Source organism: Haliotis asinina, chromosome 2, assembly GCF_037392515.1.
Source record: "Haliotis asinina isolate JCU_RB_2024 chromosome 2, JCU_Hal_asi_v2, whole genome shotgun sequence".
NCBI lineage: Eukaryota > Metazoa > Mollusca > Gastropoda > Lepetellida > Haliotidae > Haliotis > Haliotis asinina.
In genome coordinates this window covers 46,872,679-46,890,827 of record NC_090281.1, presented here as the reverse complement: position 1 = coordinate 46,890,827, position 18,149 = coordinate 46,872,679, and the positions used below count along the sequence as shown (strand labels likewise).

The 18,149-nt window shown below is 38.3% G+C and overlaps 1 protein-coding gene across 1 annotated transcript; it reads left to right on the top strand.

Annotated features, from left to right (window-relative positions):
* The first annotated feature begins 130 nt into the window (after nt 1–130).
* On the top strand, nt 131–14,212 carry LOC137273818 (plancitoxin-1-like). The gene is made up of 8 exons (XM_067806681.1): nt 131–263; nt 3,498–3,678; nt 6,269–6,347; nt 6,944–7,105; nt 7,701–7,898; nt 8,618–8,724; nt 10,418–10,543; nt 11,018–14,212. Exons 1-8 carry the CDS (start codon nt 178–180, stop codon nt 11,132–11,134), a joined length of 1,056 nt encoding a protein of 351 aa, XP_067662782.1. The 5' UTR covers nt 131–177; the 3' UTR covers nt 11,135–14,212.
* Nucleotides 14,213–18,149: the final 3,937 nt, after the last annotated feature.

Genomic DNA, 18,149 nt, shown 5'->3' with positions numbered 1-18,149 from the left:
GAATATGTCCTCTACAAACATACATTTAACGAAGCACCCTTGCAGGTGCCCGTCAAACCGGATTCAAATCCGCATGATCAAGTAAATAGAAACTGGATCCAGAATGAAGAATAAGAAAACAAGCACAACAAACGAGAACTCGTGATTGCAAACGAACAGTTGCTGTTTCTTACTAAAATGTTAGCTGTTCTTGTATTCTTGTGTTGTGTTTCAGGTGCATTCGGTGTGCAATGTATGTCTTCAACTGGAAAGCCAGTGGACTGGTAAGTCCAGATCGAGTTTATATTCCGTCAATATGACAAAAGAGCCATGGATAATCATCGCCGAGCCGCGAGCACCCGATGTTAACACCGATTACAGGAAGTAACTTTAAATTATTTTAAGTACTTATGTTCGAGCGATTTAGCATCCGGACATTTACCTATGTGATGAATATTGCTATTTGTTTCCTTTGATCTTGCTAGAAAGTTTATGTTTACAGTTTGTCATGTCAAATTAATGATTTCTTCCTTCAATTGTTATTGTCAGTTCATGACAGTGATCTCGTCGTCTCGTAATGTGTACACGGGTGCAGGCTAAAACGTCACCACAGCAAAACGGCACCTGACGAAAACGTCACCGTTTGGACAGAACGGAACCTTCCCTTGGCGAAAACGGCTACAAATGTTATGGCGAAAACGTCACCATATACAATTTCAAAAAGGATGAACATTGATATGTGTAGTATTATAATCTTTATACAGAGTAAATTTCATGATGAGTAAATTTCATGATGGATTCGTTGATAGAAAGTGCCAGCACGTCCAATGAATAGTGCCACAACAGCGTTAACATTACAGGGATAGTGACGAATTTCTGATGTATGTCATTTTACCATTGTCTGCCTGTATATTTAAAATTATGGTGTAGTATTCAAACATCAACACTCTGTATTGGCACTGACTGTTGACTGCAGATTACCCTTTAGCATCTCGGACTAACATTTCAGGACGATTGCTCGTGGAGTACTTATATTAATGAAATTGTTAAGAAAGTAAGTCCGATGATAAATTGCCTGAGAAGCTTCAAATATCGTTTAAATCGGAAAACTTTAGAGCTGATGTACAAATCTTTCATTTTACCTAATTTCGAATATTGTAGTCATATCTGGGATAACTGCACTCTAGAAGAGTCACTTTGTCTCGAAAATCTCCACCTTGACGCTCTACGCACAATATGTGGCGCAGTCCGAGGAACGAGCCACCAAAAATTATACAATGAAACTAATATAAAGTCACTTAAAGAAAGAAGAAAGAACGCTAAATTGGTACTATTCTACAAAATGTATAACAACATGGTTCCTGACTACTTAAGTAACCTTATCCCACCCGATGTCTCAGAAAATAGCAATTACAACCTTAGAAATAGTAAGCGATTAAATACTTTAATGTGCAGGACGCAACTGTATTCACGCTCCTTTCTCCCAGATACAGTTAGAGTTTGGAACACTCTGAGCGTAAAACTTGCAAACTCTCCTTCGCTGGGAGAGTTCAAAAGAAATCTCCAGCACTCCAGCTCACACATCTATGATGTATACTACGGAAATCGATTCTGTCAAATAATACATTGTCGCCTCAAGCTCGGGATCAGTGACCTAAACGCAGATAGAGTAAATAGACATATCTCTGATAACGCCCAATGCAGTTGCGGCTACCATAACGAAGATGTCCTTCATTACTTATTTTGCTGTAAAAAATACGAATTAATCAGACGTCAAATGTATTTCTATAACAACGGTTTTTCCCTGAACTTTGGATAAACATTTAGTGTTTCCTAAATAGACTTTGTGAAATAAAAACAGATATATTAGGTAAGTAGATGTTATTGGATTGTGAACTTTGGATTGATATAAATATAAATATAAATAAATAATATATCAGGAATATATCAGGTAAGTATGCCCATCAATATATAACACTAACACTCACCAAGCTGCTTGCATCATGTTTAGATAATAAATGCGTCTACTCTGTCGACAATGATTGGAAAGTGCTTCTCGTACCCAAGCTGCGTGTAGTATGTTTAGATAATAAATGCGTCTACTCTGTCGACAATGATTGGAAAGTGCTTCTCGTACCCAAGCTGCGTGTAGTATGTTTAGATAATAAATGCGTCTACTCTGCCGACAATGATTGGAAAGTAAAAACATCGCACCCTTCAAACTGTATTTAAAGCACAGACATGTACCCGATACATGGGCCCATCCATTGGGTTTAAAAAACTCTTATCTCAACGGTCCTTTTCAGGACCACCAAACAACCCAAAAGAATGCTTGATAACTTGATAAATAAACATCTAAACATTACAAACAATTAAACAATAAAGTCAAAATAATAATAAAGTCAATATAACAAAGTTTGATATATGGTGACGTTTTAGCCCTTTAATCAGTAGCCGTTTTCGCCAATTTGGTGCCTTTTTCACCAAACGATTTTGGTGCCGTTCTGCTGTGGTGCCGTTTTAGCTATAACCCGTGTACACGACCAGTGGTAACTCCTACCTGGAGGTAGTGTCAGTGTCAGACTAGGTTCTTTGTCAATTAGAATATGCCGTCAAAGTATGCTTGACACATCATCAGAAATATGTGTCACCATATATTATTAATATGTGCATGTATACCATCCGCACCCCCTTCTCTCATATTACTGATTTGCTAAACTAAAAGAACACAACAGGCAACCCACATTTCAAGGATAACTTAAGTTGGGATTGTCTCCCCTGATATGGATGACATGTTGACAGCATTAAACAGTTTTAGGTACCATCTCCACACATTCCAACACATGCAGATTGGTTGACAGGCTTGTTCTTAACGATGTTATTTGTCATTTGACCAAACCAAATGAACATACAGTATTTCTTTTGGGAAACTGAATAAAAGGTGTTTAAGTTAATGAGAATTTGTGTTAGCTGATGTGTGTGTTCAGTTTCTGTAATATTCACATTTAAATGTGATTTCTTAGTCTTACAATCCATGCATTGCAAGTCTGTCCATGTGATTGAACACTTTTCTAGACAAGCAGGATATTTCATCTTCTTTCCAAGACATTCCTATGAGGATCTGTGTTAGAACTGATCTTCAGCCATTCATGCTCTTTATAAGAGGCAACAAACAGGACTGGGTGGTCAGACTTTGCTGACTTGGTTGACACGTCATTGTATCCTAATTGCGTTGATCAGTGCTCAAGGTGTTGATCACTGGTGCCCAAGCTGTTGATCACTGGACTATATGATACAGACCGCTGTCATATATAGCTAGAATACTGCTGAAGGCAGCATTAAACAACAAACCAAACCCATCACTGATATTTATTCCGCAGTACATGACAGGTATATTACTCTGAAAGCAAAACCTATGTTGATTGTGACAGCATATGTTCAGGTATATTTTTGTCATTATCTCTCAATGTTTCTGTCCATAATGCATGATATATATATATATGAACATTGTATTGCAGGTTCATCGTTTACAAATTGCCAGAGCTGAGGTCCAACAAGTCAAACCCGATTCTGCGAGATGGGTATGGCCATTTCTACATGGATGTGCTAAATCCATCATGGCAGCTGTCCAAAGTCTCGATGAATGACACCAACCATGCTGTCTACAACACGCTGCAGGCCATCTATGAATCCAAGCCAGTGAGACTTTACTTCCCATCACAAGTGGTGTTTCCCATTGTCTGACTATTGACTCAATTTAAGACAGAGTGCAATTTCATTATTTTTTCACTACCTGCACCAAGTGCAACCTGGTTTACAGGTTTGGTTGCACCATAAAATAATGTCACTGGTTCTAAAAAGTAACAAAAACATTTGTTTAGAAATTTTTAGAACAAGTCCTCAGTATCAGTTATACATTTAACATAAACTGACTCCATGATGATTAATGATTTTGTTAAAGTTTTGCCTTATTTTTATTGATAAATCAAAATTTTGTGATTACTTCTACATAACTAATGTTGATGCCTGCATCAAATTATGGTAAAAGAAACATAACTTTCACCACTTATAACGGCCACTCACTTCCCAATTAAAACACAATGACAGCTATAAGATATTTGAAGATTTATTGTTGTCTGCACAAAGTGCAACCTGTCACTTGTAACCTGCACCTGTCATTTCTAACATGTAGTGAGTAGTATACACACTGGGGGTATATCAAATTGTAAATAGAGAAATCACACCATGTAAGATATGATACTCCAGTGTGCAAAATTTAGGCTGGTCCTGAGGTCCCTGGCTTATAAAAATTCATCAGGATCACAAAATGGTAAGTTCGCAGTAGTTCTGGTGACCAGTGAATTTTGGACTGGAAGTTTGGCAGAGGCCCAGATCCAGATAAACTGCATGTCTGAGTAAAATATGCATAGAAAATTTCCAATTAAGCATTGAGTGCAAATGTTACATACACAAAAGTTTAGAAGCATATGTGTACTGAATAAATTCATAATAATCACTTGCATATTGAAAAAGACATCGATTGCCGTCGCATTGTACTGTGTAGGTGTAGTGTTGTACTGTCAGTATAGGATGAGTGATTTTTTATGTAATCATTTCCATTATATTTAAGTGAGTTGTGATTAAGTATGACATAAGGCAGTGCATTCCTGCTTAGAAATCTTACTCATTTACTTAGCTCAGAAAAAGAATCACTGAAATACCCAAATATTTCAAAGCAGTGGGCAACAGATAATGAAATACCCACCCAACATTCATAATACCCACTCCCAAAAAGTACAGTGCATACAGGACCCACATGAGCTAAATCTTATCTGGAGCTCTGTTGGGTACATGTTATGTTGGAACTACAGACAGGACCACTCATCATTTTCCACTCACTGGTCCTGGGCTTTTTTTGTGGGAAATTTTGAAGGGTTTCTTTCCATGTGCTTATCTACATTTCAGCATAGGGTCTCCACATAATGACAAGAATATACACATTTTCCAATAGGTACAGACAAGATGAACAGATATGCCTTGTGAAAATTACAACCAAAAAATGTATAGAGGTTCATAGTCTGCAAGTTAAATCCACTGCAGTATGAAGAAGACATTTGTACGTACTGAAATTACCATTGTAGTATATGTAGAGTGGATTGAGGTCAAGACAGTCTTCTATGGAATATCTGTTGTACAAGAAGGACATTCTGTGGAATATCTGTGGTACCAGAAGGACATTCTATGGAATATCCGTGGTACAAAAAGGACATTCTGTGGAATATCTGTAGTAGGAGAGGGATATTCTATGGAATATCACTGTGACAAGAAGGACATTCTATGGCATGTCAATGGTACAAGAAGGACATTCTATGGCATGTCCATGGTACAAGAAGGACATTTCAGTTATGCCCATGGGTCATGTTATAGCTAACTAATAATCCAACTGAAGATATGTACTTCAGATATTATTTCAGTAGTTGGTATTCACTGATGAAATCAACTGGTATGAGATGGCCAGCTGACTTCTCGCCTTACACATGCTTAGCACATGGTAATTGTGCCCTGAAGTGCGCTGCCTGCACTACCCATCTTGCGAGAAACATGGTTCATGCTGAGAAATAATCTCATACTTCTTAGCAATGCTTTGTATCATTGTGGATAAAACCGCCTGTCCAGTAAGCAAAGGGTTATGGGTTCGAAACTGGGTGTCGGCACAAGATGTTGCAAACTGTCAAGAATATCACATTTTATGATCATATTCAGTGATGGCAAGACAAAGTCATATCACTCTTCAAAACAAGTAATAATTCAAATTTCCGGAGCAGGGGGACGTTACGAGAAGCCTAGGTCAGAGGGACATTGTTAAGATATTGCCTGGGTCAGAGGACATTATTAAGATCATACCCGTGCAGAGGGACATTATTAAGATATTGCCTGGGTCAGAGGGACATTATTTAGATAATGCCCAGGTCAGAGGGACATTATTAAGATTATGCCCGGGGATGTTATTACGATAATGCCTGGGTCAGAGGGACATTATTTAGATAACTGCCCAAGGAAGCAAGATTGTACCAGATTTGGGGGATGTTATGAAAAAATGTGTCTTCTGAAAACAATAGGGTGAAGGTTTACAGTCTGAAGTAAATCCTTGAGATGAGGGGACTTTTTATGGAATATCCTTGGGACAAGGGGGATATTCTCTAGAGAGTCCCTCTAAGAAATTATCCTAGAAAGTCCAACAGGAGAAATAGAATTAGGTCACTGAAATAGGTTTACTGTTGTATTGTAGATGGATGACTTTATGTACTTGATGTATAATGATGACGACCCACACAACCAGGAGTCCCTCAACCATGGACACACGAAGGGTAGGTAGTACTCTGATGCAAGGATATGCCCAGTGTCCCAAATATGGGAGTCATCTTGACTGGGGTAGCCCAGTGGTTAAAGCATTCGCTCATCCATGTTGAATTGGGTACAGTAAGAAGCCCATTTTTGGTGTCACCACCCTGATATTGCTGGAATATTGCTAAAGGTGATATAAAACTCACTCACTCACTTTAACTTCAACTCTGTAATCAGCCAAACAAGTTATGTAGACAAGTGGAAAATGTGCTTATTGTCCACCATTGCTAACACTGAGTCTGTGAAGAAAGGACAATTAACATTACGTCCTCATTGGCATTTTTCTCATGTAAATAAAACCTTACGAATTTTTGGTGTTACAGAGTGAGTGAGTGAATTTTAGTTTGGGTTTGATTCCTCATATGAACTTAGGTCATCAGTTTGACTGGCATTTTGGAAGTTAGTGAGCGATAAGAAATCAAGATTCTTTTGAGGTAACAACCTCTTTATTATATATAATGGGTTGTGTCTGTATTGATTCTTATGTTCTTGTCAAGCAACAGTTAACTTTGTTCAGTCACTCATTTACATATGACTATTGATGTGGTTTTCTTTCCAGGTGTAGTAGCATTTGACAACAAGACTGGCTACTGGTTGGTCCACAGCACCCCTCAGTTCCCACGCTTCAAGAACGAGAGCTACACATGGCCCCATAGTGCCCTGATCTATGGACAGAGCTTCCTCTGCGTATCCTACAGCTACTCCCAGCTTAACACCATTGGTGAGGACTGTTGTAGAGGAACCATCATATTAAGTGGGGTGATGGGGCAGCCTAGTGGTTAGAGTGTTCGCTTATCACGCTGAAGGTCTGTGTTCAGTCCCTCTCATGGGTATGATGTGTGAAGCCGATTTGTGGTATCTCCTGCTGTAATATTGCTGGAGTATTACTAAAAGCAGCATGTAACTAAGTGCTCACTCTCACTCACTCATGATTAAAATGCATTGTTGAGTACATGCATGAATAGGTACAGTTTAGTTTTTAGGGGTTTTTCGGTATTTTTCAATATTTTTATTTGATTACATATACTGAAACTATGTCACCATTTCATGACTGTAAATGTGGTATTATTAAATCTCACATAAGTGTTTTGCATGGAGGGTTAGCTTGTGGTTTTTGAAAGCATTTCCTCGTCGCCCTTGTACAAGTCAGATTGACACACATGGATAATACATGAAGCTCATTGTTTATGTCACCAATCGTAATGATGTTTGTTATTACTGAAGGAAGCCTAGAAACATTCTCCCTGTCCTGTTGAGGTGAGTTTTCCTTTTATTGGGTCTAGTAGTTTGACTGACATTGTTCTTTAATACCACAGCCAAGCAGCTATTCTTCAACTACATCCGACTGTACGACCACTTCACCCCTGACTCCTTCCTGCAGAATAATCCAGATCTGGTGTCAGTCATCAAGAACACACGGCTGGAGAAGGCTCCATGGTCAAATAAGGTCGTCCTGTCATCCCTGTCAGGAACAAATTTCACCAGCTTCGCCAAGTTCTCAAACTTCCATGCAGGTCAGACCCCATAACAGTGTAAAGTTTGCTGTGATCTTGATCAGTTGTTTTCAGGACTTAGTAAGCGTTTGATTGTACATTCTTTATTACTATATCTTCAAAGACTTTAATTCAGTTTCAGTTTTCATGGAAACCAAGATGAAACTATTGGAAACTGCCTGGTTACCAAGTGGAAATGGTTGTTTCCATGGTGTTTTTTCTCAGTTTCAGTGTTCTGGAAACCATCCTATTTATGTAGTGTTTGTAGATGACAGTCTGTCATATATATACTAGGATAGCGCCGATATCCAGTTCACCAGTTCAACTGCTCAAGCACATATTTGTGCAACAACCATCTGGTCATCTACCAACAGATTCATGGGTTCTTTTAAGTGCACAGGGGTGTGTACTGCACGCTAGGGGTTGATGTCCTAAGATCTGAAATCTTTTGTTTGTTGTCCGTTTTCTATTAATATTTAACTATACATAAATCATAATCGGTTAATACTTATTTGTCTGGACATGTCTGCTTGAACAATGTGAATAAATACAGGTTTGTATACTTAGTGCTTTTGCAGATGGCAAATATCAACTGAGACTTTTTGAAAAAGCAGACCAGAAGGTTACCAAGCACTTGCACTGTTACCCTTTTCACAAAAAAATACATCAAAACTAACATGAGACTTTGTCAAAATCTCATGTATAAATACTATTTCACTGTTTATGATTCTTGACCTCAGACTTGTACAAGGACTTTGTGGCTCCTTGTGTGCAGAGTGACTTGATGACGGAGACTTGGCAGAACAGTGGCAGTAGGATGCCTTCCAACTGTACCGGCAAGTTTAAGGTAGGTGGCCAGTCCCCAGCCTCCACTCCAAGCGATGACGTAGTCTAGTGGTTAAAGTGTTCGCTCATCAAGGCCCGGAATTGATTCCCCACGTTTGCACATGGTGTGAAGTCCATTTTTTGGTGTCCTCCACCATGATATTGCTGGAATATTGCTAAAGTGGAATAAAACTGAACTCACTTTAAACTCAGCTCTGTTATCAGACAAACAGGTTATGCAGATAAATGGAAAATGTGCTTATTGTCCTCCAATATTAACACTTTGGCATTTAAAAAAATGTATGTACTCATTGGCAGATTTTCGCGTAAATAAATGTTTGCGAAGTTCAGGTGGTACAGAGTAAATGAGTAAATTTAGTTTTGCACCAGCAATATCACAGCGGGGACACCAGAAACGGGCATCACACATTGTACCTGTGTGGGGTCCAGAAATGAAGCAGAATCGATTTTAAAGCAGATATCTGGGTGGTTCAAACATTTTGCACTTCCTTCATATTGATTCTAAGGTTGAAGTTCACTTGGGTTTACTGGAACAACGTGGGCCCCATTTCTCATAGCTATCGTAGCATTATGACTGTAGTCTAAGTTACAGTATAGGGGTACGGCAGTCGTAGCGCTATGATAGCTTTGTGAAATGGGGCCCTGTTACAGGGATGCTGTTAGATCTTCTAACTCAGACACATCACATTGAAGTAAATGATCTGATTTTAATAAGATCTTGTAATGATATAACACTGTGTTTAATCCACCCACATACTTTCCTAGGACGTCCACAGAATCATTTCTGTTTGGGGGGGATTTAGCTCACCTAACGGTTAAAACATCAAATGTTACACTAAAGATCTGGCCTCTGTTTCCCCACATGTGAAGCCCACTCACTCTGTTGATCACTGGATAGTCTGGTCCAGACTCAATTATTTACAGATCTCTGTCATAGAGCTTTAATATTGCTGAGTGCAGCATAAAACTAATTCGCTCACTCACTACTGAACACATATTGCAATAATACAGGGATAGCCCAGTGGATAGAAGGTTTCCTCATTACATCAGTGGCCCTGGTTTGAATCCTTTGAAAAACATCATGTGAATCTTATCCAGATATGTGTCCTTCCCTATTCTGATATTGATGGACTAATACTGAAATATTGTTAAAAGAAGCATACTCATTATGTAAAATCCAGGGTTTCCTAGATTTTAGAAAGCTCACCCAGTACTGAAATGACCGTCAGAGCCATACACAACTGTCTTGGCTCAAAGACAACTTCGAAAATATAGGTCCTGATTGATTTAAGGCTGGGTCCTTCATTATCCATATGGTGAGACATAACCAGTGTCATATATATCATATGTGCATGTATCACATTTGCCAGGTAACGATCGTTTTTGTATTTCATTGTCTGTAACGTGATATCATGAACAATTGAACATGGCATTGAAGAGCAGGGGAGTCACACTTGCTTTAATATATTTTGCATAAATGTACACAAAATAAATGTGTAATGAATAAATTATTACACTTAGAAGTGTGCCACACGACTCATATGGAACTTGTGCAAACTTGTGTATTTTGAGAGCAAGGTCAACACACAGTTTTGCACCGGTTTCACATTAGTCATATCATACACTGTAATAATCTCTGTGCATCTATCCAAGTATGGTGATATTATGTCCTTTCACCTGATGTTCTGTTGCAGGTGTATAACGTGAAGTCCATCGTCTTGCCAGAGGGTATAGTTTTCAAGGGGACAAAGGACCACTCAAAATGGGCCATTTCTCGCAACGGCACCAACTGGATCTGCATTGGGGACATCAACAGAGATGTGAGTAACCGTGGCAACATGTATATATGTTGCTTCTAAATGTGTTTCAGAAACCTTGACACTGTCATACTATCCTATTTTTTTATGCACTGAATCTTAGCATATTCACTGTTACTTTTGTACTTTTTTCTGCCCCACACATTTGTTCGCAAGTTGAGAAAAGTGGTAAACGTCTCTTAAATACCCAGAAGAATTGCATTTTCCTCCTAGATTAAATTGATGGTTAATGATATGACCTTCCTGGTTGTGTTCTTGTGGGTCAGTATGTTTTAAGCTTATCACCACAGTCAGTAATATTCTAACTCTATGACTGTAATTTAAGAGCCTATATGCCTCTTAGCCTGTAAGTCATCGAGTCTGGTTTAGACAATCCAGTGATTAATATTGTGAACCACAATACCATTCAGGGTACAGTCAACTGTCAGCTTTGACTAGAAGCCTCTCTTGACTAGAAACCTGTAATTGTGCTTTCAGCTCAGCCAGGAGAAGCGGGCAGGTGGGACAGTCTGCTTCCAGAACTCCAAAGTGTGGACAAGCTTCAACCTGGCTGTCAAGGACATTGAGTCCTGCCAAGTGTGCGGACATCAATAGACTCCATGGACAGAGGGTTACACATTTAGAGGAAGACTGAGAGCTTTGATAGGCCTGGCTGGTAGCGTTTACAAGTAGTACTAAGACTGATAACATCAATGGAGAGATTGACATCAATAGACTGATGACGTCAATAGACTTATGACCATCAATAGACTTGGTGACAGGTGTCACATAGGATCTACTACTTCAATAGTCGCTAACAAGTCTGTATTGATTTCAGTTTTTTCCCCTTCCAAAACATAATTTCAGTACAGATGCAGGTACTCACTTGATGAAGCTGCCAGAGTCTGTACCAAAGACTACAAGACAACCCTTCAAACTTGGGATTTCAAAATCAAGGGGTGGGTCTTTTATGATGCAGGTGTCGGAAGGTACAGCAGTTTGCAGCATCACAAACTAAACAATGTGTTTGCAGTACAAAGTGTTCAATGGCTACTTTTATAGAAAAATAATCACAAATTTTAATTATGTTTCAGAAGACACTTTTTTATACAATTGTTCGGTGACAGACCAAGGTGTCTGTGATGATTGAGACAGGTGTACCAGACTAAGTCGTCTCAAGGTGAAGCGGCAGGGTTTGATAGCCGTGTGGATCTATGATTATATGGCAATTACTTGTGGTTATGCAACCACATAATGGCAGGGAACAGCTGATACTTGACAAAACCTGGATTTACAGGGTGAAATATCAACTTCAGTAGCTTAAGCCGTGATAAACTGATTGCAAGAATTTTCTACTTCTCCCCACTTTCTAGTCCCCACATATACTCAGGGGTGTAGCTACCATTATGAAAAGCATGGGCTTAGACACTACTCAAAATGTTGGTCAAGCTTTCAGTACTACGTGTATTTAAATATTTAAGCTTTGCAGCCTATCAGACTTACCCGAAAAAAATGGCTTGCTATGCACGTGTATTTACGGGTATCAACTTGTGAAAGAATTGTCTTATAATGTCTTTCTCATTCTGCTTTAATACACCAAATACAAAATCCAAATAAAACAGTCATGCTTTATGTTAAAGTCCACAGACATTCTGACCAGTTTCTTTGAACACATAAAAACATAAAGAACAATGTCACTGCCTAATATGTTTCACAAACTACATGACAGTATAATATCAGTGATGTTGTGGCATCTGCGGGGTTAATGCTTATTCCAAGATCTGACTATCCAGCAGCAAGGGCAGAACCAGAGGGTGTGTGTGCACCCCATCTCCCTGAAAACATTTCCCTGAGGAGCATTACCCCCCCTAACCCTCTTCTCAAAAATCCTGGATTCTCCCCTGCAGAACATTTAAGTTTTGTAAATAATTGATGGCAATTATGTAGCCTTTCTATGGTACTGTAAGGTATACTCAAGAAAATATGGCAGATATGGTATTTAGTGTGTAACATTTAGATCATCAATTTTAGATTTTGTACATGGCAGGATTTTATCTTATTCATATGGAATAGGAAATTTTTTTGTTACATCTTTGAAACAATGTCTACCCTATATATATTTTCAGGACTCATATTTCTGGTGTATATCTTGTTTTTTAATTTGCCATTTATCTTATATGTTTTCACGAATTCATGATTGCATTCTTATGTCTTGTATATTATTTCATCATTCTTGTTAACATCGAGTGTTATGGTGGTCTGTTTCAGACATGGAGGGAGGTTGTTGTTTTGACAGCTCCCAACTTTAATTCAGATATCTTGCTCTGGTACAGGTTTTGTTAATTTGACCTTTACTTTGGTGAATGTTTGTTATATGTTTGAAGCCTTTGCGGAAAGTTTTAGATTTCCCCTACATGATCTGCACAGTTATGCTGCAGTTCTTTGCATAGAGTTGCATCCGTTGTTCTACCAGGATTGTGCTATGTATTTTATGAGAGAAAGTAGATGGCACTCGGGAAAACATGTTTTTTTCCTGTTTATGTTTTATAGTAACAACCATGATGTTTCAGGATTGTCAGTGATGTTCTTTCTAATTTGTGAATTCTTCTATTTTTCTATGTTTTGTTTATTTCTTTCAGGCCATATTTCCTTTGACTTTGTATGCAAGGTCTCTTAATGAAAAAAGTGATTAGAACTGGTGTGATAAGGCCTGCATCAGTTGAAAATTTTCCCACGCGTCATCATGATATTGCAGGAATACTGATAATAGCCTTGTAAAACTAAACTCACTCACTGAGATCTCCTAAAGTCTTTCGTCTTGTGTATGTTTGAATATTTAGGTGTTTTGGGTGTCTTTGTTTATGAGTATGTTTGTAGCACGTCCATCCTGTGCAACATATTTACAGCTTATGTTTCCATGACAAACCGACAAGTAAAGCAACACGTAGAATGAAGGGTATGTGTCATGCCTACCAGACATTTTTTTACACTCAGTGAGTAGTCAAAATAGTCATAAAATTGGTGAGTTTAAGTTTTTGATTACATGGTCAGTAAGTTTGATTACATTTTGTAGTGTATAGTGTCAAAAGAACTGGTAAATATCAACATTTTATGTGTCTTGGCTTAAAAAATCTCAGGCTGAGTATTCCTGAGATGTTATCACTGTACTGCTAGGATATCATGATTGTGAGTTCATATCCTGCTTTGCATACACTGCTTAGGTTTATCTGAAGTTGCAAGCAACAGTGACCCACATGACTTTAGGTGTAATTGTTTCCCTTACATGACAGGGGATCTGCTGCATCCACATGTATCTGTCTGCAAGGTAGACTGCAGGAGAAAGGGACCAGGGTGCTTCACAGATGTATGTAATCATTTGTTAACAAATTGCATTCAGGTAGATATTTGTTTCGTTCTTGTAAATGAATGAATCTTACCATACTGACTTATTCATTTTCAGTGGCCAGGTCAAATATGTTTAATGATCTCTGTGTAGAAGTAGTGGAGAAATGCCCATTACCTCAAATTATTATAAGTACTACTGTAAGTACTAACTATTCAACATTTTTCCATTGCCATTAAGCTTGTTGCTACATGAGTTTATGGGTCTTAAGGTGTGTGTATAGTTGATGACTGTGTACCAGATGTACAAGGAGAAAGTTTATATTTTAATAAAATGTGGTCAAACCATTACCTTTTTGTCCGAGTTTGTTTTCTTGAAAGAAGATAGCATAAAACCAAACTCACTCGCTCATTATTCCTTCTGAAAACTTTATAGTTCTTTAATTTAATCTCATCTCAAATCATGTACAATTTTTGTAATTTCTTTCTGAATCAAATATGCATGTGTATTACTGTAACTATTGTAACATGTTACAATTGTGATATTCATGAATATTCAACATTCATAAAGACCCCCACAAAGCCATAAATTACCCATAGTTATTTAATGCAAGTAGTCCCCTTACGAATACCATACAAGCTGTTACAAAGAGAATGGCCTAGTCATAGTTGTCTTAAAGACGTTCATACACACGAATGAAAAATATGCTAATTTGGAGAAAGTTCTGGACACGATGATATAAGGAGGTTCGGTTTCCTATAGCTACTTCTAGTCAGGTGTAGCTCATCTGGGTGGTTCGGGTTGAAGACTGTTCATGATCCTGTTAATACCACATTTACCAAATTAGGGCAGGGCCTCGTCAATCGTTTCTTTTGAGAGGAGACGGAGGGATCGGGTTGTCAAGCTGAATGAAGTTTTCACGTAATCGCAACCCAAATGCGGTAACATACTGTACCCTTGGGAAGCAAACTAGGACTTTCCACGGGCAAACCCGTTCACCACTTCATGATCTGTTTTCGGGACAGTTAAAGGGGCACTGATGCGGAGCGAATAATGTTTCTCGCCGACGGTCTAATTACGAAATCAAACCGCAAATTGGTCAGCGCCCGCTCCTTCGACCGTGACGGACAAAGGAACTGGGCTCCTGTCCATATTAGCAGAATTTCTTCACCTAAACAGTCGGGAGGCCGGATGCCCATCATATGCCATTTGTTTAAAAATATCCATGGTATTCCTTGTCTGATCGTAACCAAATATCCCAGCAGTGTAGTTCTTTTCGGATGCTTGGATGGTATAGTTACTGATCCAATTTGATCCTATTTCAGTGTTTTTAACCTGATATTTAATCATGTTACATGAAAATATGATGTCTACAGGCTCGTAGCCATTTGTTTCAGTACGGAAGATTGCAAAGCTTTATATTTAGGTAATTCTGAGTGTTGGTTCAGCTGTGATAGCAAATATCTTACGAAAATTTTGGTAGCTATGGTAGCTACAATGGTTTATTATTTATGATAATAAAAACACACAGTTGATATGCCTTTGGTAGAGAAATCTGAAAATTTTCTTACGTAAAAAACCCTTATTTCACCTATTTACCCAAGTACACAGCAAATGCCCGTGTGTATTCCTTATGTAACGAAATTCCGTTGGTATCCTCAAAACAGTTTCGGCCCAATAGTGTTTTCAGGCTGCATGCGACACAGAGATTACATCTTCCTTGCTGTAACTCGCGTTTGATGGTGTAAACCTACACATGTTATTTGTCATCATTCTCTGGATGGTCAATTAATGAATTTATAACAGGTATAATTAGTAGTAACACAACTTCGGTTACTCAACAAAGGTTCCCATTTGGCATTTCTCATGTCTGGAGTAAATACTCAACATTATAAATTAAGGTCTGTAATGGCAAATGTATTGTATGTTATGTAATATGTGCATGTAAGTGATGCAAGAGGGTTTATCAACTAAGTTACAAAAACAAACATCGATCAAAGGATTAACCGATAACTCACTGATTGATTAATTACTTTTATCATCTAGCGGATTTGTCAAAAGGCAGTGTGTGAAGATGACTACACCTTGTCGTAAAGTGTAAGTGCAAAAACAACATCCTCCCTTCAAAGAATTAACCACCCTTGCGTTGATTGATTGATTGCTCATTATTGGTTAACGAAATTACTTAGAATAGTGGACATCATACAATTAGTTGCCAGGTGTGCTATCTTGGGGGACCAATCAGAGGTTTATCTGGTTTTCACCAACTAAAGAAAACCGTGAAACGATGTGTTACTTTTTCGCAAATGAGACAGTTGTAAGACACGCGACACAGAGCAGGATTATTTACCAGCTGCAGATGAATGGAATACGATTTCTTTTACGTGGATATTGATGGATACATTCCTGAACAAGGTAGTAGCCTGACATCGTTGCTATAAAATCTGTCTGTTTTACATTCATTTTTTGCATTTTGTTTTAATTTATTTGTTGTAGCATTCAGCAGAATCTGTATGACAGAAAAAACACACTAGATCGCGTATGTGTGTGAAATAGGATCCACATTGGCATTCTATACAATGTATAAATGTTGCTGTTATGTTAGAAATTTACTATGAGTATAAGCAGATCGTGCGTTCTTTTATTAATTTTCAGAATCATACAAGTATGACAATAAACTAACTAAGGTTATGAGACAAAATATAGAGACGTTTTCCGTCCTAATAGTTTTTTACCATTTCTGCCACGGGCAGATGATTAACCTTCAAAGTGTTTCATTTGTTTTCATAATACATTTGGAAAGAAGTAAAAATGACTTCACCTCAGTTGATCTGTCTATAATTAAACTATCAATTGCGCTTACGGACTGCGCAGCAGAGGTCACGAACCAGTCACGAATTCTGGGATATCATCCGGGTACTCACGGGAGAAAAACAATAACAAAAGTTTACACCAGTCCACGGAAATTGCTCCGCATCAGTGCCCCTTTAAGATCGAATTGCAATGTAAAGATTGTTACGGCAGTTTTAAGTCAGTGACAATGTTATAAAACGTGTTTTGCTGATCTTTAAGAGTTACCGCCCAAGAAAAAACTTGACCTATGTGTTTAGCGCTGTTTGTTCTTTTTAGACATAAGGGTGTGATATTTACCATCCCGAGAAATCAACGGATATGTATTAATAGAGTACTCTGAGAATCGAACCCACGAGCGCTGGATTTACACGCCTAGGGGAGACGACTCTGGTTCCCGCGCTGAAATGTCCGGATCTCCGTAGCATCAACGAAAGTAATCCAATGCGCGGATGTAAAATTGATAATTGTTAATGTCTTATTTTGAAATAGTATTGCTGCAGAAATCTAGTTACGATGTTAGTGTTGGTTACGATGAACTGGGATGGCCTAAAAGTCGGGCCAAGAAAAGTCAGACCGGTTCGGGCGATCGGGTAGTGCTTCAAAAAATAGGATGTTTTCCCTACATTGAACATGCGAAAGTATGAAAACCCGTCCATGGCAATGTCACTGGGTTGTTCAGCTCAGGATCGGGGGAAATTTGTTTCCACTGTATGACCTTTGCCACGCAAAGGTTACTGGGAGATGTTTTTCCGTTTGTTGTAAACTTCAAGCCTTTCCGATAATTCAGTTTTCGTGAACAGACATATAGCTAGTAGAAGCACCAAAGAACAGAGCAGAACAGAAATTTTATTCTCAAATATCACATGTCTTTACAAAGAGAACATACAGCAATTTGACACAACACGCATATTAAAACATTGAGCGGAGTCCAGTTTTTTTATGAATTTGGTAATTTTAGAGTTAAGTGGTGAATGGTAACATTTCATTAGATACACAAATTTATCAAGAGTAGGATACTTACTGAAATATTGGGGGGAAAATGATGTCTGAGGACACTGAGTGCCGGGCAGTGTAATAGAAAGTGAAGTTCATCACAGACAGGTGATGTTCAAAGCTGGCTGGTTCTATTACATGGTTCAATGCCGTACCAACGTCCTGTTTCATAGGGCAACCTGCGGTTTGAAGTTCTAATTTTGGTTAACCAACGTCTGTAGTAATGAGGTAATTGTAACAAATAAGGTTCTATAAATAAAGAATGCCTATACATTACATTGTAATTACCCTTCGATGAGTAGACAACAGAGCCCTACCATAACTGCTTAAACTGATCAATTAGAGTGAACTGTACATTATTCTTAAGTCAAACAATGCTAGGTACAGATTGGCTGAGCCAAATATAATACAATCCAGTATTGTGGATGATACCCTTGACAA